This window comes from Pseudonaja textilis, chromosome Z, assembly GCF_049901715.1.
Source record: "Pseudonaja textilis isolate UNSWEBS1 chromosome Z, rPseTex1.2, whole genome shotgun sequence".
NCBI lineage: Eukaryota > Metazoa > Chordata > Lepidosauria > Squamata > Elapidae > Pseudonaja > Pseudonaja textilis.
Window position 1 is genome coordinate 10,518,388 of NC_142008.1, and position 26,895 is coordinate 10,545,282.

Genomic DNA, 26,895 nt, shown 5'->3' on the forward strand with positions numbered 1-26,895 from the left:
GTTATTGGCATTTGTGTGGCCCATGCTACCGAGGTTCGAACGCTCCTGGTCAAATGCGCTGTTATGCCCCTGGATACTGGTAATGACTGAGTTTCATACGTTTTAGAAATCGCAGCTCTCAACCACCTACCTATTGTCAAGGAGGAGACTCTGCGTCCCTGAGTGGTGGGCTGAAAAGAAACGAAAAGAGCCTCCATTTTTCTGAAAGGTGCCGTATAGTGTATATATGTATGTAAGGCACGTCGCACGTCAAGTCGATACCTTTGGTGGTTCTAGTCCCTGAGTTTGTCTCGGACAAAAGTTCAGGAGGACCAGTGCATGTGTCCTGGGAAAGACCAAATTAATTTTTGGTATGAACGTAGGGTCTGGACGAAGAACTACTCTGTCAGAATGAAAAATACAGAGGTCTTGCCTGACTGATAAGGCTGCTAGTTCCGAGACACATCGAGCAGATGTTATTGCTTCTAGGAAAACTACTTTGTACGTTAGACTCATAGTCTTCAGGTGCTCGAAGGAGCACTTTGTGAGTGTGTTAAGAGCTTTGTTAAGGTCCCAAGTTGGATAACGGTGTACCACCAGAGGGCGTAAATTTGTGGTGCCACGAAGAAAACTTTGTATGCATGGGTGATGAGAGATAGATCATAGATCGACCCGGGTGACGACCAAGGCTAGGGCCACCACCTGTCTTTTCAAGGTGTTTGGTGAGAGACCTTTCTCTAGGCCTTCTTGTAAGAACTCTAATATTTGTGCCACTGATGGAGAGGTGGGGTCGATGCGAGATTTAACACACCATCTACAAAAAGTAGTCCACATGGCATTGTATATGTGATTTGTTGCAGGGCTCCTGGCTGCCTGGATGGTGGAGATGACTTTGTTAGAAATATTCTCACTTTTCAGACGTCTCTGCTCAACCTCCATACAGCAAGGATCAGGATGCTGAACTGGACCTTGGGAGAGCAAGACTCTGTCTGGCGGAATTCTCCATGGTTCTGCTGATGACAGCTCTCTAAGATCCGCGAACCATGGCCGCCTAAGCCAGTATGATGCCACCAACAATAGTTCCGCTCTTTCTTCCAGAAGTTTCTGGATTACCTTGGCAATCACTGGAAGCGGAGGGAATGCATAAAGAAGACCTGGGGGCCAGCGGCAGCGGAGAACATTGACATTTTCTGCTCCTTGGGACTGATGGGGACTCCTGGACTGATGGGAACTCCTGGAAATGAATCTTGGGAGTTGAGAGTTGGGGCGAACAAATCTATGACTGGTTGACCAAATCTCCGACCACCTCTTGAAACAGACTCGGATGCAGGCACCACTCCAATTGATCGACCGTGGCCCTGCTCAGCCAGTCTGCCTGGGTGTTTGACAGGCCCGATAAGTGCTCCGCCCTGATGGAGAGCAAGTTATTAAAGGCACAATCTCTCAGCTTTCCTCATGAGCTGTCTCGAATGTTTGCCCCCTGCTTGTTTATGTGGGCCTTTGTTGTCACTTTCTCTGTCAAAATAAGCATGTGCTGGTTCCAAATCTGTGGAAGGAAGCTGCGAAGAGCCAGATGGATTGCTCTGAGCTCCAGCCAATTTATGCCACACAACTGTTCTATGGAGGACCAATGACCTTGAGCTGTGAGGGATTGGTAGTGTGCTCCCCATCCAAACAGGCTGGCATCTGTCATGATGGTAAGTCTGTGGGGTTCTTTGACATGACACCCCTTGTTGATGATTGGCCTGGTCCACCAGTGAAGGGATATGAAGGCCTTTGATGGTACGGTGACCCAGGACCTAAAGTTGCTTCTTCCTGACCGCTGGTACAGAAGCAGGAACCACTGCAGGGTTCTAGCCCAGGGAATAATAGAGATGCATGAGATCATTTCGCCCAATAATTTAGATAAGTTGGCCAGGGGTACCCTCTTGAGCATCCTGCTCTCTTGAGCTAATAGTCGTATGCTCTCTTGACTATCTAGTGAGAGAAAACCTTTTTCTTCAACAGTGTCTACAATAGCCCCCAGGTGAATCAATCAAGTTGATGGAATTAAATGACACTTTGCCCAGTTTATTGAAAAACTGTGTTGTTCTAGTGTCTGCAATGTGATCTGAGTGTCTCTAATTGCCTGTTGGGTGGAAGCTGACAAAAGTAAGATGTCATCAAGACAGCACCATAGCCGGACGGGACTACCTCTGAGATGGGTGGCCAATGCTGCAAGGACCTTCGTAAAGGTCTTGGGGGACAGAGGCTAAGCCAAAAGGCAGGGCTACATACTCAAAATGTTGATTATTGTAACAAAATCTCAGGAATCTGCTGTGAGATGGTCTAATTGGAATATGTAAATACGCCTCTGTTAAATCTATTGATGTTAGGACGTCACCCTGTCTGATGCCGAACAGAATAGGTTGCAAAGTGCTCATCTTAAACTTGTGATAGACCAAGAAATGGTTGAGGCATTTTAAATCTAAAATTGCTCTCCACCCCCATGAATTCTTTGGAACAACAAAAAGATGTGAGTAAAAACCTTGCCCTCGTTGGTTCAGAGCCACTGGTTGAATGGCTCAGATCTCTAGTAAATGGTGGATAGCTGTTTCCATAAAAGTCCTTTTAACTGAATCTCTAGAAGAAGGGCATGACATGAAGAAGTTTGGGGAGTGGATTGAAATTCAAGTGCTAGGCCAAATCTAATTGTCTCTTTGACCCAGGCATCTGAGTTGAAGAGTCCCATTGGTCTGTGAATAGTTTAAGCCATCCGCCAATGTGATCATTAGTGCACGGTCCTATTTGGGGTGGCAGAATGACCAGTTTCTGACCCTCAGAAAGGTCTCTTGGTTTGCCCTCTTTCTGTCCCCAAAGTCGAATTGCTCTGATTGTTGTCCTGGACGAAATCCAGAGGGTCTCTGGAATCTTGGGAATAAAGTCCATGATAGAAGGGACGAAAGGAGCCCCTCCAAAAGGACTGGGTGTTTCTGCTATCTGATTTTCGAAAAAGAGAGGGGAGGATCTTTTTCTTATTTCTGGTCTCAATTAGTAACGGATCAAGGGCAGAACCAAACAATTTGTCTCCCAAAATGGGGGATGAGGCAAGCTTCCACTTGTGCTTAGTGTCAGCTTGCCAGTGTCTTAGCCGTAGCAAGTGCCAAGTTCTAACTTGGGATGCTATGTCTCTTGATGAAAACTTAAACCAAACTGAATGTTGTGTCTGCAGAGAACTCTATGGCTGCAATCAGTTTGGCAATGTCCTGATGTGCCCTTATATTAGAGGTCGGTATGTTTTCTCTTAGGTAACGGAGCCACCTAAGGGAGGATCTTGCAAAAAAAGATGCGGCTGTGGCCACTCTTATGGCCCACGCATCTGACTGATGTGTCCTCCGGTTTTAGCGCCTTTTCTGCTTCACTGGGAATAGAGTAGGGGGATGCTAAACTTGCTATCAGTTCGTCAACCTCTGGTGTGTTCAGGGAGTTAGAGAAATCTGATGCCAGATTGTAAAATTTCCTGTCATACCCCGTGGGGGTGGGGTACATCGCTGCAAAAGCCCATTGCTTTTGTACCAGGTCTGAGAACATGTGTGGGACTGGAATTACGTCTGCCTCAGCGACCAGTTGGGAAAAAATTAAATCCTCTGACTCTTCTTGTAAAGGAATTGGTAGGGCTGGAGAGGTCGATTTGTTGCAGTAGATGTTTTGAGGGGTAATGAATTGCTTATACACTGCAGAGCTTCAGAACTTGGAAACCTCATTCTCCCATCACACCCAAGGATCTCAGTCAGGGTTCTGGAAGTGCCATTGTGTCCTAAATAAAACAGATGGAAAGAACTGATTCCACTGTAACTGCCTGGTCAAGATGTAGGGTTGAGCATGGCCATAGGCTAATTAAAGGAGAGATTTGAAACGATCTGACACATGGGGTGGAGGTAGCAGGGTAATCAATACTGGGGAAGGAAGAGAACAGGGAGGCTAGCTAACTAATAGGGAAAGGGAGAAAGCTGGGAAAGGATCTAGGTGTGTCTTTCAAACAGTTGGGTGTGTTTTTCTCTCAAGGAGTTAGTATGTATACATGTGTGACAGTTTGTGGGTGGGAAATGAGTGCTTGGCTCATGCAATTTGTATGATGGGAATGTGGGATGAGAGAGGTGGGGAGGGGTGATTCTGCACGAGAAAGAAAACTGCTCAAAGCAGAGAGTTTGCATTTTGTGGCTCGCTCTTGTACGCAGGATTTTGCGCATCTCATTTGGGGGTTTGTGGGGGAGGGGGTTACACAGGCTTGCCTTCAGTGAGATGGGCTTCTTCTGGAGCTGAAAACTAAGAATACTTTAAATCAGTGTTTTTCAACCTTGGCAACTTTAAGACATGCAGGCGTGCAGTGTTTTTGACCTTGAACAAGAGTGATTTAAATAATTGCTGGCGGAACAAACCTATAAATGTTGGTTGATCAAGAATGAGGCCCTCATCATCTAACATGCCTCTTTCTAGGAGATCCACCTCTGATAGGGCCGGATCGCTGTTGTGGGCAGACCCTGATTTGACTTGTTCTATTTGGTCAACTTGGTTTTCCTCATCTTGTAAGCCCTGGAGGGGTATGTCTGGAATCATAGAAAACTGCCCCTGGTGGTATACCTGAGGGTAGTGCTGTTCCATCCTGCCTAGCAACTGCAAAGATTGGGCATCACAATCAATAGCTGTAGGTTGCTGTCTGGCCAGAAGGGTCTGGTGCACCCCTGCTGCAATACCTTGCTGTATTTCCAGCTCCATCCAAGCTCTCATCCTCACGGGGATTTCTTCCGGGAGGCCCTCCTCCTGATGAAGTCCAGCCGTTGTTAGAGTAAATGTGGCCTCGTAGGCCCTTCTTGTGAGTGGTGCTACCTTTGAGGTACTAGGTTGTACTTGAAAGGCCGCACTGCACCTGGATGCTATGGACAGATCCAGGGGAGGAAGCAGAGGGGGTCTTGTAGCCTGTGCTGGCCTAGGGATGACAAGAGAGTTGTCTCTCAGCCTCCCAAATACACTTTTTCATGTGCTTTTCCAGTGCGTTCTGGTGCCTTTTGGTGTCTTTTTCTATGGCCTTGGAAGTTCCTTGGGACTGTTTTGACCTGCTCTGGGATTTAGACATGGCTTTTGAAAGCGGCATTCTCTATGGGGAGAGGAAAACAAACTTCGGGCTATTTAGATCAAGCCATGCTGATTGGAACAACGCAGATAGCGCTGTGGCAAGGGCTAGTTTGTGCAGTTGGGAGAGGTGTGGTTCGAAGGCCGGTGCCTCCAATCGCCCTGGAGGCATAGAGACCGCTCCCCGATCTTGAGACGAGCTCTGACGGCCAGTTGGAATTAACAGCCATCGGTAGCTCTCTTCGGCTCCCGGGTGACTCATGGAGCCTTGAGTAGAGAAAAATTGGAATTTCAAACCTGAGTATTATTTTTTTGCTCCTGTTTCGGCCAAGGAAAGAATAAACGCTGCCTATCTCAATGAGGCTGAGCCAAAACTGGGGGATGCTAGGGAGGAGTCCCATGGAGGAGGAGGAGCGCAGCCTATACAAACAGAGATTGAAGCACCTCCCACGACTGGATGCCCTGAACAGCTCACTGGAGAAACAGCAGCCTCAGAAGTTATGTTTAAAGTCCATTAAAAAGGTAACCTTTTTTGCCAATATTCTAAAATGGTACTATAATAAGTCTGCTCTTTCGGCCTACACAATAGTTGATGTTTATTGTTTCAAAAGCTATTTTTCAATTATATTGGTACATTATTATCAAGATATACATTTACATCAAATCAAGAACATTTTCTTACTTTAAAAATATACAGAAACACAAAAGAGCTTCCATTATGATTATTAGTTTTACTATGCTGAAATTAATTTGTTCAAGTTTTGCTTGATGGGACATTTTTTTTTGCCACTTTTCAAGTATATTTCTCACATCTGCTTAACATGGGGGAAAAGTGTTAATTTATTGCTTTCGGGTCTACAAAGCCTTGGAATTGCCAAATGTATCATTTCTCTCTCTGGAACAAGTTACATGATATTTGACACTTTGGTTTCATTCACACTCTTGACATAATTGCCATTTAAATTAAATTGCAGGACATATTGAAAATATGAAAAGGGTTCTGTAGGATTAGGCTAAAGAGCCACATATATCCCATTTTCTGCTTAGAGATTAAAAAAAATAATTATACCACACCTCCTGCCACGAGCAAATTTAGGAGTTTCACTGCAGTACATCTCTACATACTCCAGAGCACAATCTATGACAGTTTTCTCTCACGTTCCCCAAATGGTGAAAAACATCTCTTGATTTTCATAAAACAGATACACAAGGAATCCTTACGCTGACAGCAATGCTGGGTATAAGGGAGAATGTCCCTCTCCTGATATTGTTGGCATGGTACTCAATCAGAATACCTTGGAAGTCTTCTAGGTTAGACCCCTCCTCAAGCAGGAGACTTTACAATATCAGCGATGGCTAACTTTTCGCACAAATTGCTCAAATGATACTCACGAGCATCCCAAAATGCATAATGCGTCCCCATAAAATGCCCCTGGGTCTTTATCTTTTTAGAATTTTTTTTAAAATTTTAACAACAAAGACAATAAAACCATTTTTCAATTTTACAGTGTGTCGGTTAGATGCATATATCTTATGCGCATAGTAGTATTATTGTACATTTCTTACTTGATTATATTTATAAACCATTCTAAGCAACATTTTATATCATATTATTCAATTATTGTATTATTATTTACATTATAATTGTTATCTTTTAGAAACAATCTCATTCTTGCTAAATTATATTCATTCTCTTACTCATTAAAGATTAATCAATTATAGTATAATTATTACTATTACTACATATTTCAGTTTCTTATTCTTCTATCTAACCATTCATAAAATAAATCCCAAATCTTATAATACTCTTTTTCCTCCTGTTCTTTAATTGCCATTGTTAATTTACTCATTTCCACACATTCCATTATTTTTTTAATTGTTTCCTCCTATATTGGAATTTTCTCATTTTTCCAATTTTGTGCAAATACAATTCTAGCTGCTGTTAATACATTAATAATCAAATATGTTATCTCTCTATTATAACCTTCAGGCATAATTCCTAATAAAAATATCTCTGGTTTTAAATCTATGTGTTGTTTTATCATTTTTTCCAACCACATGTGTATTCTAGTCCAGTATCTTTTAGCTTCAATGCATATCCACCACATATGGTAATATGATCTCCTGGGTCTTTCTTAATGTTCGCTAGGATTGAATTTATTGGAGCAGGTAAAGATCTATAGATCAACTGAAAAACTGGTGCATGCGCTAAATCCTTTCAGAATAAACAAGGTCATATTAAGAGCATATTAAGATCATATTAAGAGCAACTGCGTCCTCTTCACTGATGATGTAAAGCTATTCAACACCACAGACAATACTGCTACCCTTCAAAAAGAACTCGACTATGTATCAGAATGGTCAAACAAATGGCAACTTCAAATCTCAACAAATAAATGCTCTGTCTTACATATTGGCAAAAAAAAATAATCAGAAAATAAAATACAAGCTGAATAGTCAAGACCTTGTTGATGATCCAAACTCTGTCAAGGACCTTGGAGTACTCATCTCTAACGATCTAAGTGCTAGAGCCCACTGTAACTACATACTCAAAAAGGCATTAAGAGTTGTTAACCAAATCTTACGTAGCTTTTTCTCTGGTAATATTACACTAGTAACTAGAGCATATAAAACATTTTCTAGACAATACTCGAATACAGCTCATCAGTCTGGAACCCACCCCCAATTATGTATCTGATATTAACACAGTTGAGAAAGTCCAGAAATATTTCACAAGAAGAATTCTCCACTCCTCTACTCGTTGCAGAATACCTTATGCCACCAGACTCAAATTCTATACTAGAAAAACTTGAACTTTGCCGCCTTTGGTCCGATCTAAGTATAGTATATAAAATCATACATTGCAATGTCCTACCCGTCAATGAATACTTCAGCTTCAACCATAACAATACAAGAACAAACAATAGATACAAACTCAAGGTTTAATCACACCAAACTAGATTGCAGGAAATACGACTTCAGCAACAGAGTGGTCAATGTCTGGAATACCTGACTCTGTGGTTTCTTCCCCAAACCCCAAAAACTTTAACCTTAGACTTTCTACTATTGACCTCACCCCTTTCCTAAGAAATCTGTAGGGGGTGTGCATAAGCGCACCAACATGCCTACCGTCCCTGTCCTATTGTTTCTTTTATTTTTCTTATATGTATCCATGTATTCATAACTATGTTTTTACTTATACCTATTATCTTGTAAGCAATTGACAAACCAAATAAAATAAATAAAAATAAAAACAATTCAGCAAGAATTCAAATCTTGAATGGTAAGGAACTAGATGGGGTGAAAGAAGGAAAAAGGAAACAAAAGAAAGTAACCATGTCTTTAGATCATCAGCCAGCAACACATGGATGCACAAAAAGAATGAAGGCAGAACAACTCAAATAATTTTTCACAAAATAACTGAATTTTCTATTGGCATCCATATTTGATCCATATAGCCTTTCCTTTAACTATTTTATGTCTGAAACTCTTGGAGTGAGATTTCTTTTCATTCACTACATGATGTCTTCAGACCATTATGATTACCTTGTTCACCCACTACAGCTTTCCAGGTGACTTTCTTTCCTCACTAGGATCTAATGCATTAGGCCAGTGGTTCCCAAACTTTTTCAGTCCACTGCCCCCTTGGTGCTACAAACACATCCTTGGTGCCCCCCCACCCAGGGTTGGAATTCAAATTTATGTGGGCGTGGCCTAATTTGAGGGTGTGGCTGGGTCACGTGACTGGGTGTGCATGGCTTGCCGGTCACGTGACCGGGTAGGTGTGGTTTGGTGGTCATGTGAGTGGGTGGGCATGGGCAGGTAACTGGCAAACCATACAAGTGGTCCTCACTTAATGGCTGGTTGTTTAGCAAGTGTTCTAATTTATGACTGGCCTCTCCAGAACTACTTGACCTGTTTTTGGAGTTTTGACAGCCATGCACACACATGCTCTCCTCCAACCCTGTTGGACTAGAATTGGCAAAGCATCTCTGATTAGATTCTAGTAGTGAATAGAATCTAATCAGAGATGCTTTGCCAATTCTTGTTGATTTAGATAGATAGATAGATAGGTAGGAGGTAGGCAGGCAGGCAGGCAGACCTTTTGGATGAATGTATGGATAGATAGGTGGGTAGGTAGTTAGGGAGGCAGGCAAGCAGGCAGGAAGAAAGACAAACAGACTTGATGGATAGATAGGTAGGTAGATAGTTCTATATTGGTAGATAGGTAGATAGGTAGACAGAAAGACAGGCAGGCAGGTAGGTAGGTAGACAGGAGGGCAGGAGACAGACCGACCTTTTGGACGGATGGAATGCGGCAACACTTTGGGAAAGCGGTGGCGGCAGCTTTTCCCAATGTGCTGCTGCATTTGAGGCACCAGCTCCAATGCTGTACAACAGTCAATGAGCCTGCAGGGCCGGTGCCTCAAACCCTTGCCTCTTAGCACCCCCGTCGGCCCCCTTGCCTCTTAGTGCCCCCCCTTAGGCATCCCACCGCCCCCCCAGGGGGTGGAACCACCCACTTTGGGAACCACTGCATTAGACAAAGATGTATAGTGCACAGCAAATTTCTCTGATCCTTTATTAGTCATCCAAGGGAAGCATAAGTTGATTCTGGTCTTTCTTGCAAAGAATGCCATATCGTCCATATAACATTCATTAATTCATCTCTGATGGATTTGACAATTTTTTCTGTGCAAAACTACTCTTAATCATAAGAGCTACTGTAAGGATCGATTGAACTGATATTTGAAATAACAGGACAATTCTCACTTAACACTATATTTTTATTAGAAAAAAAAATTAAGATTCCATGTCAGAAGAATTCTAAAATAAGGATTATCATGACCGCCGTCTCTCTCTCCCTCTTTCCTGGCAGAGAGACATTTGTTTAAGAAGTAACGTAAACGAGATGGTACTAAGAACTTTGAGTATATTCATGTTTAGTCTATATTACTATTCCTAACTACTCACAAAGTATACATTTTACAATGCCATAATTAATTGCACCTTTCATTTAGTTCTTTTTCCACACAGAAAAGACTTGTTATTTTTGACTTGAATAACTAGAAAACTGTTTCATGGAAAAAAAATCTTTTAGACAACAAAATGAAAAACTTCCATCACAAAACAACAAATGCACACTGGGAGAGTAAAAATAACAGGATTAACATGAATGTTTTATTAAATGCAATCATCATTAGTGTGTGTGTGTGTGTATCAGATTGAAAGTAACATGGCCAGTTCGCATGGTGATATTAAGACAGTATTATATTTTAGATGACAAAAATGCAGTTCTAAATCTGCATTACTTAAAGTCCTAAGTAATGAAAAGGTGTCTACATAACCTACTTTGTAAGATTGTGAGGATAAAACGGGGCAGAGTTAACACGGCTTTTGCAGCTGCTTGGAAGAAGAATAGCATTAGAATAGCAAATTATATGCAACTTTGAATTCCTCATGTTATCCGGTACTTTGTTACTGTACTTCGTTACTAGGCAATTATTTTATTATTTCATTGATGCGATAAGTATTACATGTAGGAAGGATATTTAAGGATACTTAAAAGCATCCATTCCTACATAATGATGTTGTATATATACCTTTCCAGACCTTACCTTTCATTTCTTTGATTAAAGAAGCGGTTGATTTTATATTAAGTATTAGGCTTAACCAAAAGTAGTACATATCTTGGATTTAGCTTTAGTCCAAATTCTATCATAGTCATTCTGAATTTTATTTTTTAAATATTTGAGATTTCACTGGATTGTTTTTTATTTGATATTAAATTATGGAGGAAAATACTCACCCGGATATTAAATTAAAGAAGTCTCACCGTCCATTCCTAGCATTTAAATAAAGACAACAGAAATTTGTTGATTTTAAGATATCTATTGCTGTTCTAAGTCCAAAATACCTCATAGACTGGCTCTAGGTTATCTGAGAAGCCTTCTCATTCCAATGGAACTAGCCTACCCCGCTTGCTCCAATGGAAGAATGTTACTTCAGATCCCATCTGCCAAAGAGTTTTGGCTATTTTGATGCAGACCCTGCTCTCTATAATATTCTCCCATTAGATGTGAGGTCTGCCCCCCAACACACACACTTCTGATTTTCCAGAACAGCTGGCCTGAAGCCCCAACATGAAATTCTATGGAAGTAGCTGAGGGATAGAGAGAAGATTCCCCCATCCCTTTTTTGTCAATCCTCTTGGTTTATAGCTTTTTACTTAATCCTCTTAATTTTAATTGTTTTGTATTATCTTTTTTCTCTTTGTTTTTATTATCTTTTTTTAACTCTTCTATTGTGAGCCACTCACTGTAATAGTGAGCATAAAAATTTAGCCAGCATAAAAATTTAATAAGTAAGAAAACTTAATTATGGGACAGTTGTCTTCAGTGCATATAAATGTAAGAGGCACTTTCCCCAAATTTGCCTAATGACAGGGCAGGTCTTAACACGTATAGCACTTCAATACCATCTCATTGATAACTTTGGCATGCCAGTCCTATTTGTTCAGTACCAAGAACAGTGGTGAACAGCTCAGCTTGTAAAGTAAATGTAAACAGTTTATTTTGCTAACAGAGTTTGCTAATCATGGCTGCTTGGCTCACAACAACACCAACTCTTCAGCCCATCTCACAGCTCTTTTATACTCAACTGTCAGAATCATCAGCCAATCAGAACACTTCTTCATTCCCACATAGTCACTGAACCGGTAATAACACCTGTTGAATTCCACCCCCTGATAACCACCCTGCTTCCCCACAGTAAACAACCCCACATCATGGGTAGCTCATTCTGCCTTGTTTTAAATTCTTCCACCACAGTCTCCTGCGGCCAATCCCTTTTAACCCAGTCCATCACCAGGCAAGTACCTGGTCCTTAGTTGAATGTTTCACGATATCCGAGGTGGTAAATGGGCACTGAAGGTTGTTGATGTGGAGGACTGTGTAAGCCAGGGCTGGATCTTCAATGGGAATCCGTAACGGGCAGCGACTTAAAGCATCAGTGTGGCTGAGCTTTTTTCTAGGTCGATATGTTAAAGAATAATTGTAGGCAGCTAGGAAAACAGTCCACCTAATCATCATGGGAGACAGCACTTGGGGTGTCTGCTGGTCTTCTAGACATAAACCCAGCAGCATCTTATGGTCTGTGACTAGCTCAAAGGTTTGACCATACAGATATTCATGAAATCTTTTAACATTGGCTACAGTTGCCAAGCCTTCCTTATCAAGTTGACTCTAGTTTCTTTCAGTCTTCAAGAAGGTCCTTGAAAAAAAATGCTATAGATGCTTCTAACCCATTTGGCATTTTGTGGCTGAACACTGCGCCAACTCCATAGGGGGATGCATCGCAGGCCAGCACTAAAGGCAGACTTTCGTTGTATTGGATTAGCATGCTTTGTGACATCAGAAGTCTTTTAACAGCTTTGAATGCAGTATTCTCTTTCTTGTCCCAGCTCCATGCAGTTTTAGAATCCAAAAGTCTGTGCAATGGTTCAGCAACTGATGCTTTATGGGGCAGGAAAATACTATAGAAATTTAAGAGTCCAAGGAATGCTTGCAATTCAGTCTTGTTTTTGGAATTGGACCATTCTGGATAGCCTGTATGTGGTCTTTGAATGCAGCCCAAATGAGTCTATCAGGTACCCAAGGAATTAAACTTTCTGGACAGCTAACTGCACTTTTCTCTTTTTAACTTAAGTCCTACTTTCTTAAACCTAAGAAGGACTGCCCTTAAACATTCCTTTAGTTCAGCTAGATTGGTCACTGATACCGGGATGCTGTCAAAATATGAGATGACACCTGGTATGCCCTGGAGCATTCTTTCCATCAAACTCTGGAAAATTCCTAGGGTGATACTAACACCAAATTGTAAACTGTGATTTTTAAAGTCACAATTGTTTGCGCCTGAGTGGCTTGTCTACAGGGATCTGCTGATAAGCCTGCATTAAATCCAGATTGGCAAAAGCTTTGTCATTTCCAAATGAATGCAGCAAGTGCTGCCCTACAGGCATAGGGTAGGCAATATGAAGTGCTCAATTTAAGGTACATTTATAATCAGCACATATTCTAATGGACCCATCTGGTTTGACTGGGGTGACTATAAGCATTTCCCACTTAGCGTGGTTGATGGTTTCTAGAATTTCCTGTGCCAAAAGCTTGTCTAACTCAGTCAGAATCTACCTTTGCCCTGAGGGCTTTGAGGGTGTGAGTGTGGCATAGGACAGTTGGCCAGAACTGAAGAAGCTTCTTGGTTGAGAAACAAAACATTTTTAAGGGGGAAAAAAACCAAAGAAAGGCCTGTGAAAACAGGGCAGATATTGGGAAAATGCAGCTTATCACATGTGTCACAAAGTGAAAGCATGAGATCCAAATCCAGGCTACCAAGTGCTTGTTTGGGCAGCCCTGACAGGTTTATTGAGGTAAGAGCTTATATATAAGAAGCTGATGAAGAACAATGCTAGTACAAATAATTCACAAATCATAGCATTTTGGAGGATAAATACATTTATTTATTTACTAGCTCGATACCTGTGCTTCGCTATGAAACTATGTGGTCGGGCTTAGTTTTGGGGGAGGAAAATAAGGGGGGAGGGGATTCTGTCTCTGTCTACCAGCATCCATCAGTATTCATCTGGCTAGTGTCCTAACTGTGTGAGAGAGTTGAGGGCTGTTTGGAAACTGGAACAGTATTTGCTATGTGAGCAAGGAGACAGCAAGAAGTGTGAGCGTGGCTTAGCTCAACTGTTCTGTACTAAAGCTGCTTGGTGCTGTGAAACTAAAACAGAAACTGAAACTCCTCTCCTCTGCTTGTCTTTTGCATTTGAAACAGATTTTTTTTCAGATGGGGAGGGGGAGTAGAACTCCTGAGCATCAGAATGTGTTAATAATAATATACAAAATACTAATGGTCTGATGGTCATTTCAAAAAATCTTTTCTAAGTGGGCACCTAGAAGCCAAGAGGAACATCCATGCCAAATTTCAAGTTTGTAAGTTTTACGGTTCTGGAGATTTTGTGATGATGCGTGAATGGTATTTCGTTTTTATATATATAGAGGAAGAACAAAGAATTTTCAAATCAAGGTATATTGGAGAATAAATACATTTATTTGTTTTTCTCCACAATAACCATCCTATGAGATGGGTTGAGCTGAGAGAGACTGACTGGCCCAGTCACCTAGCTGGCTCTCATTGCTAAGGTGGAACTTGAACGTATAATCTCTTGTTTTCTAACCTGTGCCTTAAGTAGAAGACACAAATGATTACTTCATACTACATTTAGTGAGACCAATACATTTTTCCAATAGAGATGCTGGCTTGGAATTCTGAGAGTTTTAGTCCCAAATAACAGGAATATGAAAGGAAGAAGTTAGATAAATCATGATTACCTTCTATTGTGCTATACTTGAGGATTTGAAACTATAAGTCAGTTCTCAAAAAAATTAATGGATGGGGGAAAAACCCAGAGAGGCTCCTATCCTTCCACAGAAAACACTTTAAATCATATTTCTAATCATCGTCCTCTTTCTATGCTGTAATAATACTATTTTAAAAGAGCTCCTTCTCACAATTCCATGGATTCAGAGAACACTTCAGAAAAAATATGCTGTATTTCATGCTTTAACAGTGTCTTCCTTCACTTACACTTCAGTTTTGAATATAAGAAGTCAAGTATTTTATTTTAGCAAATAAGAACTATATACTAAAATAGTTTTTAGCAAAATACATTTTTATCTGAATGAATATTGTTCAGACTCATTTGCTGTAATGGATAGCTTATAGAAATCAAAATGGACAAGGAAGCCAGGAGGGAAAGAAGGAAGGAAGGGAATGAATGAATGATTCACATGTTCAGAAGCAGTGCCTCTATAGTTTTGATTTGCTTATTTTTTATTTCTCCTTCCATCCAGGAGTGAACATGAAGGAAAATTTCTCTAATCCACTCATGATATAAATGTAAGATTGTATTACTTAGGCAAGCAACTGGTTGAAGAAAAAATGCTAATTGAGTTATTCTGTGGAAAAGCAAAATAACTGAATTCTTTTACTGGACTACCAAAAGATATTTTTGTCTTATAATAAATATAATTTTCATTATAGAATTTAAATGATATATCTTCAATTTAAATATTATTTTCAGCAGTCAATAGTCAACTATAGAATAGTTTATATATCTTTCATTTAAATATTTTCATTTTCAGCTACCCGAGACAGCCACAACCTAACTTCTAGGATGCTATAAAAAGCTGTGTACAAACGAAGTAATTTTCTATTGCTCTTTGGGATAAAAATAATTATAGTTAAGATCTCAAAGAAGATTGAACAAAACAGCATGCAATTTTTTGAGTTTCTAATACACTTTTATCAGAAAGATATTTTAAAATCTCAGAGATTAAAGAAGAACTATGTAAGAAAAAATGGTATTTAACCTTATTTGCACCAGTATGGCACTGCACCTTGTTTGCCTCTGGACAACTCCTATACTGGCCTGGTTATTTCTAAATAGTAGTTAGTAGTTTAAATAGAAACACTCAGCTTGAGAGTTCTTATATTTCTACATGGATTCCATAGGCATTCTAACAGAATAAAAATTCTGTTTTCCTATGCCCAAGAAAAAGACAAAAAGCAAGGTGAGATACAGACACCATCCTAAGGGATTAGAGAAGATTATCTTCATCAGTTCTCTTTCTGATAAACAGATATTTGTGGTTGGCCTGGCTACCATGGCAGCCATTTTGTAAACAAGCAAAAATTCCATGCTGTCAAAATTGCCATTGCACCATTTGCCTACCCTAAACGCCCTTCAGTATTTAAATTTTTTTGCTCCATTCATTCCGTAATGGTATGTGAGAATGATCTTAGGAGACAGGAGGATTTGAGTCTGAACGCATATGGGTAAAATAAAGAAAGCATCTCAAAATAAAGGAGCCCTCCCTACTTTTCAAGAGCAAAAGGGAGGGCAGAAGTGATTGCAAGATTCTGTTAATGTAACCTTACAATAAAGGTTAGTATGAATTGTCATGCTCGTTATCTCGGCTACATCGAAGGGCTCACAATGGCTAATAATTGTAGGATATGCTGTTTGAGAAGGAGCTTTGGACTGGGGCCATAACATGTGTTAGTAGGAGGTATTCCAGCCATGTGGAATGACAAAGACCATCTGGACGAATGATCTCATTCCACTTCCATGAGAACTTTAAACTGTTTAGCCTTCTAAATATTCCTTAATTTACTAAGTCCATGAAACAATTCTTTTTTTAAAATCCTTCAAAACAACCCTACAGGCAGCCGCCATGTTTATGTAAGACATGCACGCATGACATATGTTCATACGTGGATAGCCTCGACACATCTTGATGACAAAAACCAGAAATAAGCTTATTACAGCTGTCAAAACTCACAAGAGAAAGCATGCGGACGTTTTTGCCAGAATGTCACTTTCTCAAAGATTTATTAAACAAAGGAGTTACAGGTACAAACGACATATAAACTGAAATATTCACAAAAGACACATCTCCAGGATGGGCTTTGGAAACTTTCTTGAAAGTGTTCTGATCATTTCAAATAATGTGATTACAAGCTGAAGTGGTAAAAATATAATGAGAAATGATTCCCCGTACAGCTGTGTTTCTCAGACATAGCCCCTTGAAGTTATATGAACTTCAATTTCCAGAATTCCCCAGTCAGCAGGGGAATTCTGGGAGTTGAAGTCCACAAATTTTCAAGTGACCAACATTGTGAAACACTGCCCTGCAATAAAAAGAAAATGAGGCAAGACACTACTTCTGCAGAGAGAAAAAAATCTTAACAGTAAAAGCTCTCTGTTAACTATTATAAAGCTAAGATACTTTGGAAACAAAGGAATTACAACCCAAATCTGATACCCTAACCTGCAAAACTGACACGAAAATGGTTATTTAGTATTTTTCAACAAGTTTTTCTTACCGGGTTGTCTTCAATATCTTTCAATCCACAAGCAACAAAAAAATGTGGAAACATCTCTGACCATCCTTTATTTGTACAGTTTTTGCTGATATTTCCTAAGATAATGAACAAAGAGGGAATCAGACATTGCAACCCCCAGTAAGTCAACAAAATGTCTAACCTTAAAATTATTTGTTAGATCTTCTACTTTTATTAAATTATTTAACAGCACTTAACAATAGCACTTAGACTTATATACCACTTCACAAATACTTTACAGCCCTCTCCAAGTGGTTTACCAAGTCAGAATATTGCCCCCAACAATCTGGGTCCATCATAATCTTCTCTAATCTCATAGATTCCAGATAAATGGAGACTACAACTCTAAGAACTCCTAACTAACAAGGACAATTAGCACAGCTCTGAACAGTCTAGGTGATAATGTGTTGTATTTCCAAGTGTTTTTTCTATTAGAATAACAATACGTTGGGAAAAGCTGATCTGCTTTATATTCAAATATATCATACATAATGTTGTATGATGTCTTATGTATTGTCTTAAAAGAGTGTAAGCTTTCTGATAGATTTGACTGTCATGTACAGCTTTCACAGTTCCCAGTGAATTGTGATTCTAATTTAAGACACAGCATTAAGAAATATGTGAGGCTATGAACAATATTTAATTCAACAAAAATTAAATTAAATCTCTTTTCCACCAGTTACTATATTTTAGTGCAAATATCATAAACAATTAAAGTCTGGTCTTTGGTCCAAGTAAATTACAGTTACTTTGTTTAGAAAAATTTATAAAGAGCAGTAAATATACTGTATATAAATGCCAATGACATTTAGTTGGGTGGATTAAAATTGCTCCCACATAATCATAAGATTCAGCAAAAAAGTGTAGCTTATTAAAAAGCCAAGCTAGGTAATCAAAGCTTCAACCCATAACTCACCAGACAAGACAATGTTAAAATCCAAGGTATCTGTCCAACTGTCAGAGTTGGATGTAAAACAGCTGGCCACAGGAGAGAACATGATACTGAGACTAGGAATAAGCCATTTTTGGAAAAAATGGAAAGCTTCTTATAAAAATGTTCCTTTGCACCCAACAGAACTGTATGTATATAATTCAGCTTTGATACAGGTTGATTTGGAAACAAAAATGATTCCCAAAAAATAACTCCAGTAGGTTTTTCTCTGCAATCTCACACTCCTGGACTCTAAGCCCTTTGATACTACATTACTTATCGCAGAAAATCTTTCTTGCTTGTCATGATAGGGTCTGGTTTATTGCACACACACTGATTTTGATTCCCTCTTCATTTTCTGAGGAGGTATCTGTCATTAAGGATATGACAACTATTCAAGAAAACTCGGTGACCAGAAAAAATTGTTTAACATTTAAAGATCATTTGGCAGACATATGTAGCTTTAGATACAACAAATCTGAGGCTATAAATGTGCCAGATGGGAAAATAATTTAAATTAAATTGTCTCCATAAAAGCCTCTCATTACTCAACATCATTATTTAAAGTGATTTTGAGTGACCTGTGGCAGGAGTATCAAAGGCTTCAGTTCCTGTGACGGATTACTAGCCAGAAATGAATGCATGCCTGACACACAAAAATGGTAAAAATGCAGTTTTTAAAAAGGCTCATCCAAACATGGAAGGACTAAAGTTTAGGAAGAGTTTTTTTGGACAATCCTATGTGTCAACCTAATCTGCTTGTCTCCTCCTTCCATCAGAATTATTCCTGAAGATAACTTAACAAATTCCAGTTCAATGGTCCTCAACAAAGCTAGATTGTGACCTATGGCTACTTCAAACCCTGATCAGTCTTTTCTCTCTCTCTTGCTCTTCATACCTGGGCAGGGAGGGCAAACTTTATGGTCTGGTCCCATATGGGGGCGGGGGACTTTCAGTGCCTTCCTTTTTTCGATTTAGGGCAATGTTTTTCAACCATGGCAACTCTCAGGGTCCCCTAGCCAGCCATGTTGGCAAATACATCATCCACTCCTACATTAAAGAAATGATGCGGGTACTGGAACAAAAAGGAAGCACAGATTTGATTCAAAAATAAGGGACATGTTAGAGGGACTCCTTGTGAGCAAGAAAATGAATTTGACTTTCAAATACTCTGCTAGGCTTCCCCTACTTCCTATCTTCATAATAAAAAGCTTATCACAAACCAATAGATGACCAGAGAAAAGATTTTTCTTTCATTAAACTTCAAGGCTATAAAATACCATTGTCCTTAACTTTGTTCAATACTACTTTCTAGATATCTGAAGTTGCAACAATAGAGAGGCATGCCACTTGCTGAGATAGTGGTTTTCCTTTCAATCTGTATGCCGCCTAATGAAATAGCCATCCTTTCCAACATTTAAAACACACAGAAACCAAAGATACATGTTAGTCAAATTACAGAAAGACATTTTAAATACCTTGTTCGCTGAAAAAGTTGCTGAAGATTTTTGGACAAGGGACTGTTACAGTTTCTCCAATTTCTGCAGAACGCCAGCAGGTAATGTTATCCCAGACCCCAGCACATCCTAGAAAACATTCAACTTGTTGAGCAAACAATACCAATAACTTTCTAATGTGAAAAGTGGTGCAGCCAGTTGCCTAGTGCCCAAAATGCAATGGAATGACTGTGCCAGAGTGTATGCATGTGTCTGTAGAGGCAGTTATAAGTTTGAGAACAGGTTGTAAGTAGTTTTTTAAAAATCCATCCTAACTTCAGAAGATCATTAAATCCCTGATTGCAAGCCAAGGGTATACTTGGAGGCCTTGCTGAAATTCTACTTAAAACAGTAAGAATGGCAGCAACAATAATGTAGGGATGGGTCAGTGTGTCAGTTGGTGCATGGAATGTGTTAGGTGATAGAGTGTAAATAATACTAAAATAAAAATGTATGAGTAATGTATCAAGGGTTCTGCTCTATTAAACTTCCAGTGCAATGGGAATAACATTAGTAAGGATTCCACTGGTATTGTATCTAACGTTCATGCAAATATTTTCATGGAGCAGTATGATCTGTCCAACTAACAGGAAGTCAAAGGAAATTGCTTCCCTAATCCTTCTGCTAGAATCGCATCAGCGCCAACTTCAGGTCAATGGTACAGAATGATACACTGAGTAGAGGTTGAATAGAATCAATAATGTTACCTAGTTGAGTAATGAAATATGTGCAAGAAGCAACCAAGCTCAGAGAGCACCAAAGACCCATAGTTTTGCTTTGAGCTGCAAACATTCTCTTTCATTGATATCATGCGTGGGTATCAGATGCTTCACATACCTCATCCTAGCATTGATAATGTTATCTATTTGGATACTGAAACGTCCGCAAGAAAGCAACCAAGCTCAGAGAACACAAGGACCCTACAGAGGTTAAATGTCTAGATCTAAATCTGAATCTGAATCAGACAAGATAAATCTGTTTCATTGATACTTAACAGAGGCAAGTTAATAATCCTCTGAATTATTAACATTGGCACCATGATGTCTGAGAAGTCATGGGAGTTGAAGTTTTCACATCTGGAAGTTGCCGGGTTGGAAAATACTTAGACCAAAAGATGAAATAAAAATAGATATTCAGTGTTGGCAATCAAAAGATATAAATGACCATGCCTGAAGACAAGATAGTACATTTTATTTACAACCTATTATAATTTATATTACCATAGAAAAGAATAAAACAGAAAGTTATTGACTTTTTCATCCCCCCAAAATCAATGTTATACATGATTATGTAGTAAGGAATTTCCAACTAAAGTGCGTAGAGTCAAGGCTGTGCTTTTCCCAGTTGCAATGTATGGCTGTGAAAGTTGGACCATAAAGAAAGCTGAGTGCTAAAGAATTGAGGCCTATGAACTCTGGTGCTGGAGAAGACTCCTGCGAGTCCCTTGGACTGCAAGGCGATCAAACCAGTCAGTCCTAGAGGAGATCAATCCTGACTGCTCTTTAGAAGGCCAGATTCTGAAGTTGAAACTCAAATACTTTGGCCACCTCATGAGAAGGAAGGACTCCCTGGAGATGAGCCTAATGCTGGGAACAATGGAGGGCAAAGAAAGAAGGGAACAACAGAGAATGAGATGGCTGGATGGAATCACTGAAGCAGTACATGTGAGTTTAAATGGACTCTGGAGGATGGTAAAGGACAGAAAGGCCTGGAGGAACGTTGTCCATGGGGTCATGATGGGTCGGACATGACTACGCAATTAACAACAACAACAACAATGTTGGTCAGCATTATTTTCTAATTAGCATAATAACACTAATATTCTTTAAGTTTACCTAATTGTATAAAATGCTGATACTTGTGAGATTAATAGATGCCACTTTTATATTTAAGTCCAGTAAGTAGAATTATTAAAGAAAGTAGAAATATCCTCTTAAACCAACACAGAAAGAATTGCTTCAAATAAATGGATTGCATTTCAGAGGAAGATAAACTATTATGAGACATAAATGATGGGCTAAAGACCATCATTTATTACAAATTACTAAAAATAGCTACTACTTAACCATTCTTTGAGGTGGACTCTTAATAATGAGAATGATTTGAATTTAATATCAATGAATGATTAGTTAAAATATATTTATACAGCTGCTCTCCTGTCAGACAAATGGCTGCTCATGTAATTTCAAAGTAATTTTTCAAACCAGCTATCTATGTATCAATGGAGAGCCTGCTTTTAATGACACCCTTGTGTAAATCTTGTGTCTCAAGCTGCTTTCAATCTTTATAAGGTCTGGCCATGCAAATGAAGAGGAATCCAACTAAAATAACACTTGGTAGCAGATGTTTATCTCCTCAAAAATATCTACAGATTACAAATCTGTTCTTTTAATACATTTCTCTTTGACTGGTGTAGTTTTAGTTTGATTTCTAACCATGGATTTACAACGTTTGCTGTCTAAATGTTAACTGATTCCTTTTAATGGAAAGCACTTTATGGTGAACTATGATTCTGCTGTGAAACCTAATGCTATTAACACACATTATAAGTGAGTTTCTCATAATTCTCAGAAGAGATCATAAATGTCTGCAATCATAATTTTTAATATAGGTTTTATTAAAGGTTTTACAAAGAACATAAAAACTAACACAAACCATCAAAGAATAAAAAAGCAAGGAAGAACAGAAACAAATCTAGAAAGAAAGAATAAAAAGAAAGCTTCCTGTTTCCTTTGAAGCAAATATAAGCAGTTACAAAATTACTTCTTATTTTATGATTATTTTTTTAAAAGACTTTTCTATTATTCAGTGATTGTGTTTTCTCCTAATAATTAAAACTACAAATAATAAGTGCATTTTTCTGTTTCATGAGAACATTCTATTAAGGGTTACTGTCTATAATCTTCATTTAGAAAACTTAAATAGTTAACTGCATGTCTTGAGATTCCTATTATTTATTTAATAAAGATAGAAGCATTTTCTTTGCCCTGCTGAGATGATTTTGAACCTGCTACTTTTGGATGCTGTGTACCAGAAATGTCTCCGGCATAATCATTACTGAAATAGCTGGGAATTGTGTAATGCACTTTGTCTATTATATGGAAAAAGGAAAAACTGTTTTTCCTACAATCTACAGATATTCTGACTTGAAAGAAAATTGCAGCCTTATATTATGCAGATTAACTTTGTTTTCATCTCAAAAAAAGATGAGTATTTTTTTTTCTAAAAAGGAACAGAAAGTCCAGGAAAGTCTTCTGCTATTCATTGCCAGCTGTTCTCTCTGATCTTTGTGAGTATAACAGAAGGATCCAAGCATCTTTTCATTATTGTAAATATTTAGCATATGACAACATAAGAAACAGTGAGTTCCAGCTTGGATCTTGAAGACTGAAGTTAAATCTCATTTTTTAGGTCTTAGAGAAATCATGAGACTACCTGCATCAGGATTAGTTTGCACAAGGGATTATTGCCTAGGGAGATTCTCAGCCATCCAGGTCATGGTTATCCCAGAGGTGCTTTTTTCAAGAGGTAACTGGATTTCTGGTTTTTCTTTGAAGGCGTTTCGCTTCTCATCCAAGAAGCTTTTTCAGCTCTGACTGGATGGTGGGGAATGGAAGGATTTATACTCCTTGCAGACAGCTGGTCATTGCATTCTTTTAGCAGGTCATTAAGAATACACTAAGGCAGCGTGTTTTGTGCAGGGCAGCACTCAAAAACTGCCTTTGTGTCAGTGCTAGTGAGGTGAGCTGTTTTTTTAGCTCAGCTGAGGTGTGGCAATCTGCTCTGCCGCGCGAATCAGCTGAGCTAAAAAACAAGGGAATATTTATTTACTGAATTTATATTGCCGCCTTTATATCACCCATGGCGACTGGAAGCAGCTTACAGAATGTAAAACCATATTTAAAATAAAAAATAATAAAAACTAACAAAAAGAATCAAATAAATTAATAAAGTACAATAGAACAAAATCTGGAAAAACATTAAAAAAAAATCACCCAACTCCCACCCACCCCCACCCTGATGACAGCAGATCACACGAACCATTTAATGGGCTCCATCCCACTCTGGGTTCCCCAGGCCTTCTGGCAAAACCAGGTCTTCAGTGCCTTCCAGAAGAGTACTATTGAGGGGGCCATTCTAATCTCTGGGGGAATGATGTTCCAGAGAGAGGGAGCCATCAGGGAGGACAGGAAAGGGTGGGTGCAGGTAGGCGGGGCCAGTCAGTAGTGGTATTTGCTGGTTCTGTGAACTACTCAAAATGTCTGCTACTGGTACGCCAGAACAGGTCTGAACCAGCTGAATATCACTGTGACTCCAAGGATAAAATACCCAGACAGAAACTGAGCATGTGGTATATGCAGTACAATGCCACGAGCCATATGCACACCTGTACATTGGGGAAATGAAACCACCACTTTATAAGCACATGGCACAACATGGGAGAACAAACCCATCAGGACAAGATTCAACAGCCCATCTGCATTTAAAAGACAGAGGCCACTCTTCTTTTTTTCTTTTCCAAAGGATGAAGTTTTATGCAGACTAAACATGGAAATTGCTCCAAGTAGGGTAGCATTTGCAAGAGACAGCCCAAGCTGGATTCCCCTAATGCTTTCAGTCTTTGACATGAAAACGCAAACAGACTGCATTCAGAAAGATGTCTTGACTCTGAGAATTTGTCTACGGTCCATCTTCTTGATGAAGAAAACCAGACCCTTGAAAGATGGTTAGCAGACCCCTTTTCTTCCCCCAAAGGGCCAAGAAGCTCTTCCCTTCCACTCTCCTTCTCCTACTTCCTACTTGCAAGTGCCTTTATGAAAGTCTTTGGACTGCTCCAGTCCTCCCTACAGTAGCAAGCAATCTTCCCATGGTGCAATCATCTGACCCAGGCCATTCTTTTGAAGACAACAAAGTCCATATTTTGGACAGAGAGAGCTGCTGGTTTGAAAGAGGGGTTAAAGAGGCCATCTATGTCAAAATTGAATGGCCCTCTCTCAACAGAAGGGGAGGGATACAATATCATCTATCTCCAATCTACAAGACAGTCCTTTCAACAGTCCCAAGAAGGCTCCACACCAATCTGCACCACTCAGGTACAAATTGTTGACCCTGGTGATCTTAACAACCCACTAAAAGAATGCAAATGACCAGCTGTCTGCAAAGAGTATAAATCCATCCATTCCCCACCATCTAGTCAGAGCTGAAGAAGCTTCTTAGATGAGAAGCAAAATGTCTTCAAAGAAAAACTGGAAAGTCCAGTTACCTATTGAAAAAAGCACCTTTGGGACAAGGGGGATTATTGTTTTCATTCCAGACATTAAAATAGACTGGGATACTGTGGAAAAACTCAAGTTGCTGAGTACTATTGTTGAAAGGTGTCAAAATGCCTTTCTTTCAAGGATTTGATTTTTCCGCTGGGAGAGCTCCAGCGCAAGGATACGGACAACTGCTTGAAAGCTGGGTCTTTTTATTTTTCAGGAAGGCGGAGAACAGCAAGAAGTCTGCGTTCCTGGGCCAGCTAGCTTCTTATGGTAAGCCCCTGGTTTTTTATACCCTTTTCTCCCTTTGTAAGTTGATTTTGTGTGAGTGTTTGTATTTGTGCCTAATGTTTCAAATCCTGTTTGAGTTTGTCTTTATTTCCGTCGGAGGGCAAACTCCACGGGGTGCAGAAGGCAAACTCCGTGGAGTGGCCAGATTGTATTATTGGTTTTCTGTAATCTCTTTTAGCTTTAAGATAGTTTTTCATATTTGTTCTCCTGTCTGTCCCTTTTGTAATTTATATTTTGTGTCTTTTGTCTGTTTGTTTTGCTTATTTGGTATGTCCTGTGTTTGTAAGGATTTTTTCTAAATTATTTTTTGTTTCCTTTTCCTATTTGTCTAGTTTTCTTAATTACTTAGGCTTTTGTCTATAGGGATTCTTTAATACTTTTTATTTGAATCCTTTTCCTATGTAAGTTTGTTTTCTGGCTGACCTGGTGTTCCCCTTGTGCTTTTCCTGTTTTTTGTGATACTACTGCCTTCGTGAAATTCCCTTTCCACAGGTTACTTTCTCGTCAAAATATCCAACTCCTGTGGTACTATACACATACTGTGGTTCAAATCAGCTATCTATCTATACACAGCTTGAAAGAGGATAGGAATGTCCATATTTTCATAAGCTTCCATTCACTTAATTCACATCTAAGCCATGAGTCTCCAAGTCTTCTTTTTACCCACTTACAGCAAATTTGAACAGCAAGATGGGTCTCTTCACCTCCCCCAACCCCAATTAGTACCCACCGTGGTCCTATGAAATATACAATACACCAATAGACATAAGAGATGCATTTTCTCAGGGACATTAATCTCTACTGTAGAAAATATTATTGTTGTCTTATATCCTTAGGCTGGAAGGTAGGCTGGAAATCAAAGGCTAGGAATATCATTTTTATAAACAGCTTTGCTCTATTTATCCCACCATGCCAGAGAGGATTCAGGCCACAAACAGTGGAGTCCCAGTTGATTTTAGGCATGCAAATATCCAAAAGAGATGATAATTCTATTCTTAGTAGTTCAGTGGTTGGATTTTAGTAGCGAACAAAAACATCAAGCAGAATGCAATATTCTAATCAAGAATTACCAAAGAGAAGAACACCCCCCCGATCGACACTGGTTGACCAAGCTATTTTATATTAACAGGGCAAGCCACACACTCATTAGCTATGATAATGTTACCTAGTCAGGTAATGAAATATCTGCAAGCAAACAACTCACACAGTGCCAAGGACTCCACAATTCTATTTTTGAAGTTGTTATACATATCCGTATATGGTCAGGTGTTTGTGTAAAAATCTAGCAACGCTAGTAATTATGCTGATAGTTTAAAAAAAAAGTATTGGCTCTAATAGATGAGTAACTCATACAAGCAATAAAGAAAAACAGAATAAATAATATATTTTGTTCCATTGTTCAGTCTTTAGGTCTGGCTCCAAAGGGTGACAATCTATATTTCCTCTTTGCTTGGGGAAAATACCGGAAAGATGTTGCTGGGAAAAGTGGTTTTCTTCATATTCACATGGTCAGGAACTGGACAATGGGCAAAAATCACCAGCAACTCAGAAACAAGGAATTTAGGACCAAAAAGCTATCAAGAATATATGGGTCCAGAAACATAAGGTGTGCCATAGCTCATTATGAATGTAAAGCACTGCCAAAACAGGACAGCACATTATATTCTTTCCTATTCATGAGGAGCCAGAATTAGTGACAAGCCAGAATTAGTGAAAATATTGTAGATCCAGAAGGGAGAATTCAGAAGGAGGCTGAAGTCTGGGAGATCACTACATGAGTTATGAGTCCTGCTTCTTACTGTAGTGTCTTAATGACATAGAGTCTAGGTACCAGTTAGATCAAAGTTAACAAAAATTACAA

At 39.3% G+C, this 26,895-nt stretch overlaps 1 protein-coding gene across 1 annotated transcript in view; it reads right to left on the minus strand.

The window, feature by feature from the left end:
* VIPR2 (vasoactive intestinal peptide receptor 2) overlaps window positions 1–26,895 on the minus strand; it is a 79,396-nt gene that overhangs the window by 26,829 nt on the left and 25,672 nt on the right. The window contains exons 3-4 of the mRNA XM_087918380.1: window positions 19,468–19,575; window positions 17,041–17,135 (exon numbers count right to left, since the gene is read on the minus strand). Of these exons, the coding sequence (XP_087774506.1) occupies window positions 17,041–17,135; window positions 19,468–19,575 (203 nt within the window). The remainder of the gene's footprint in view (window positions 1–17,040; window positions 17,136–19,467; window positions 19,576–26,895) is intronic.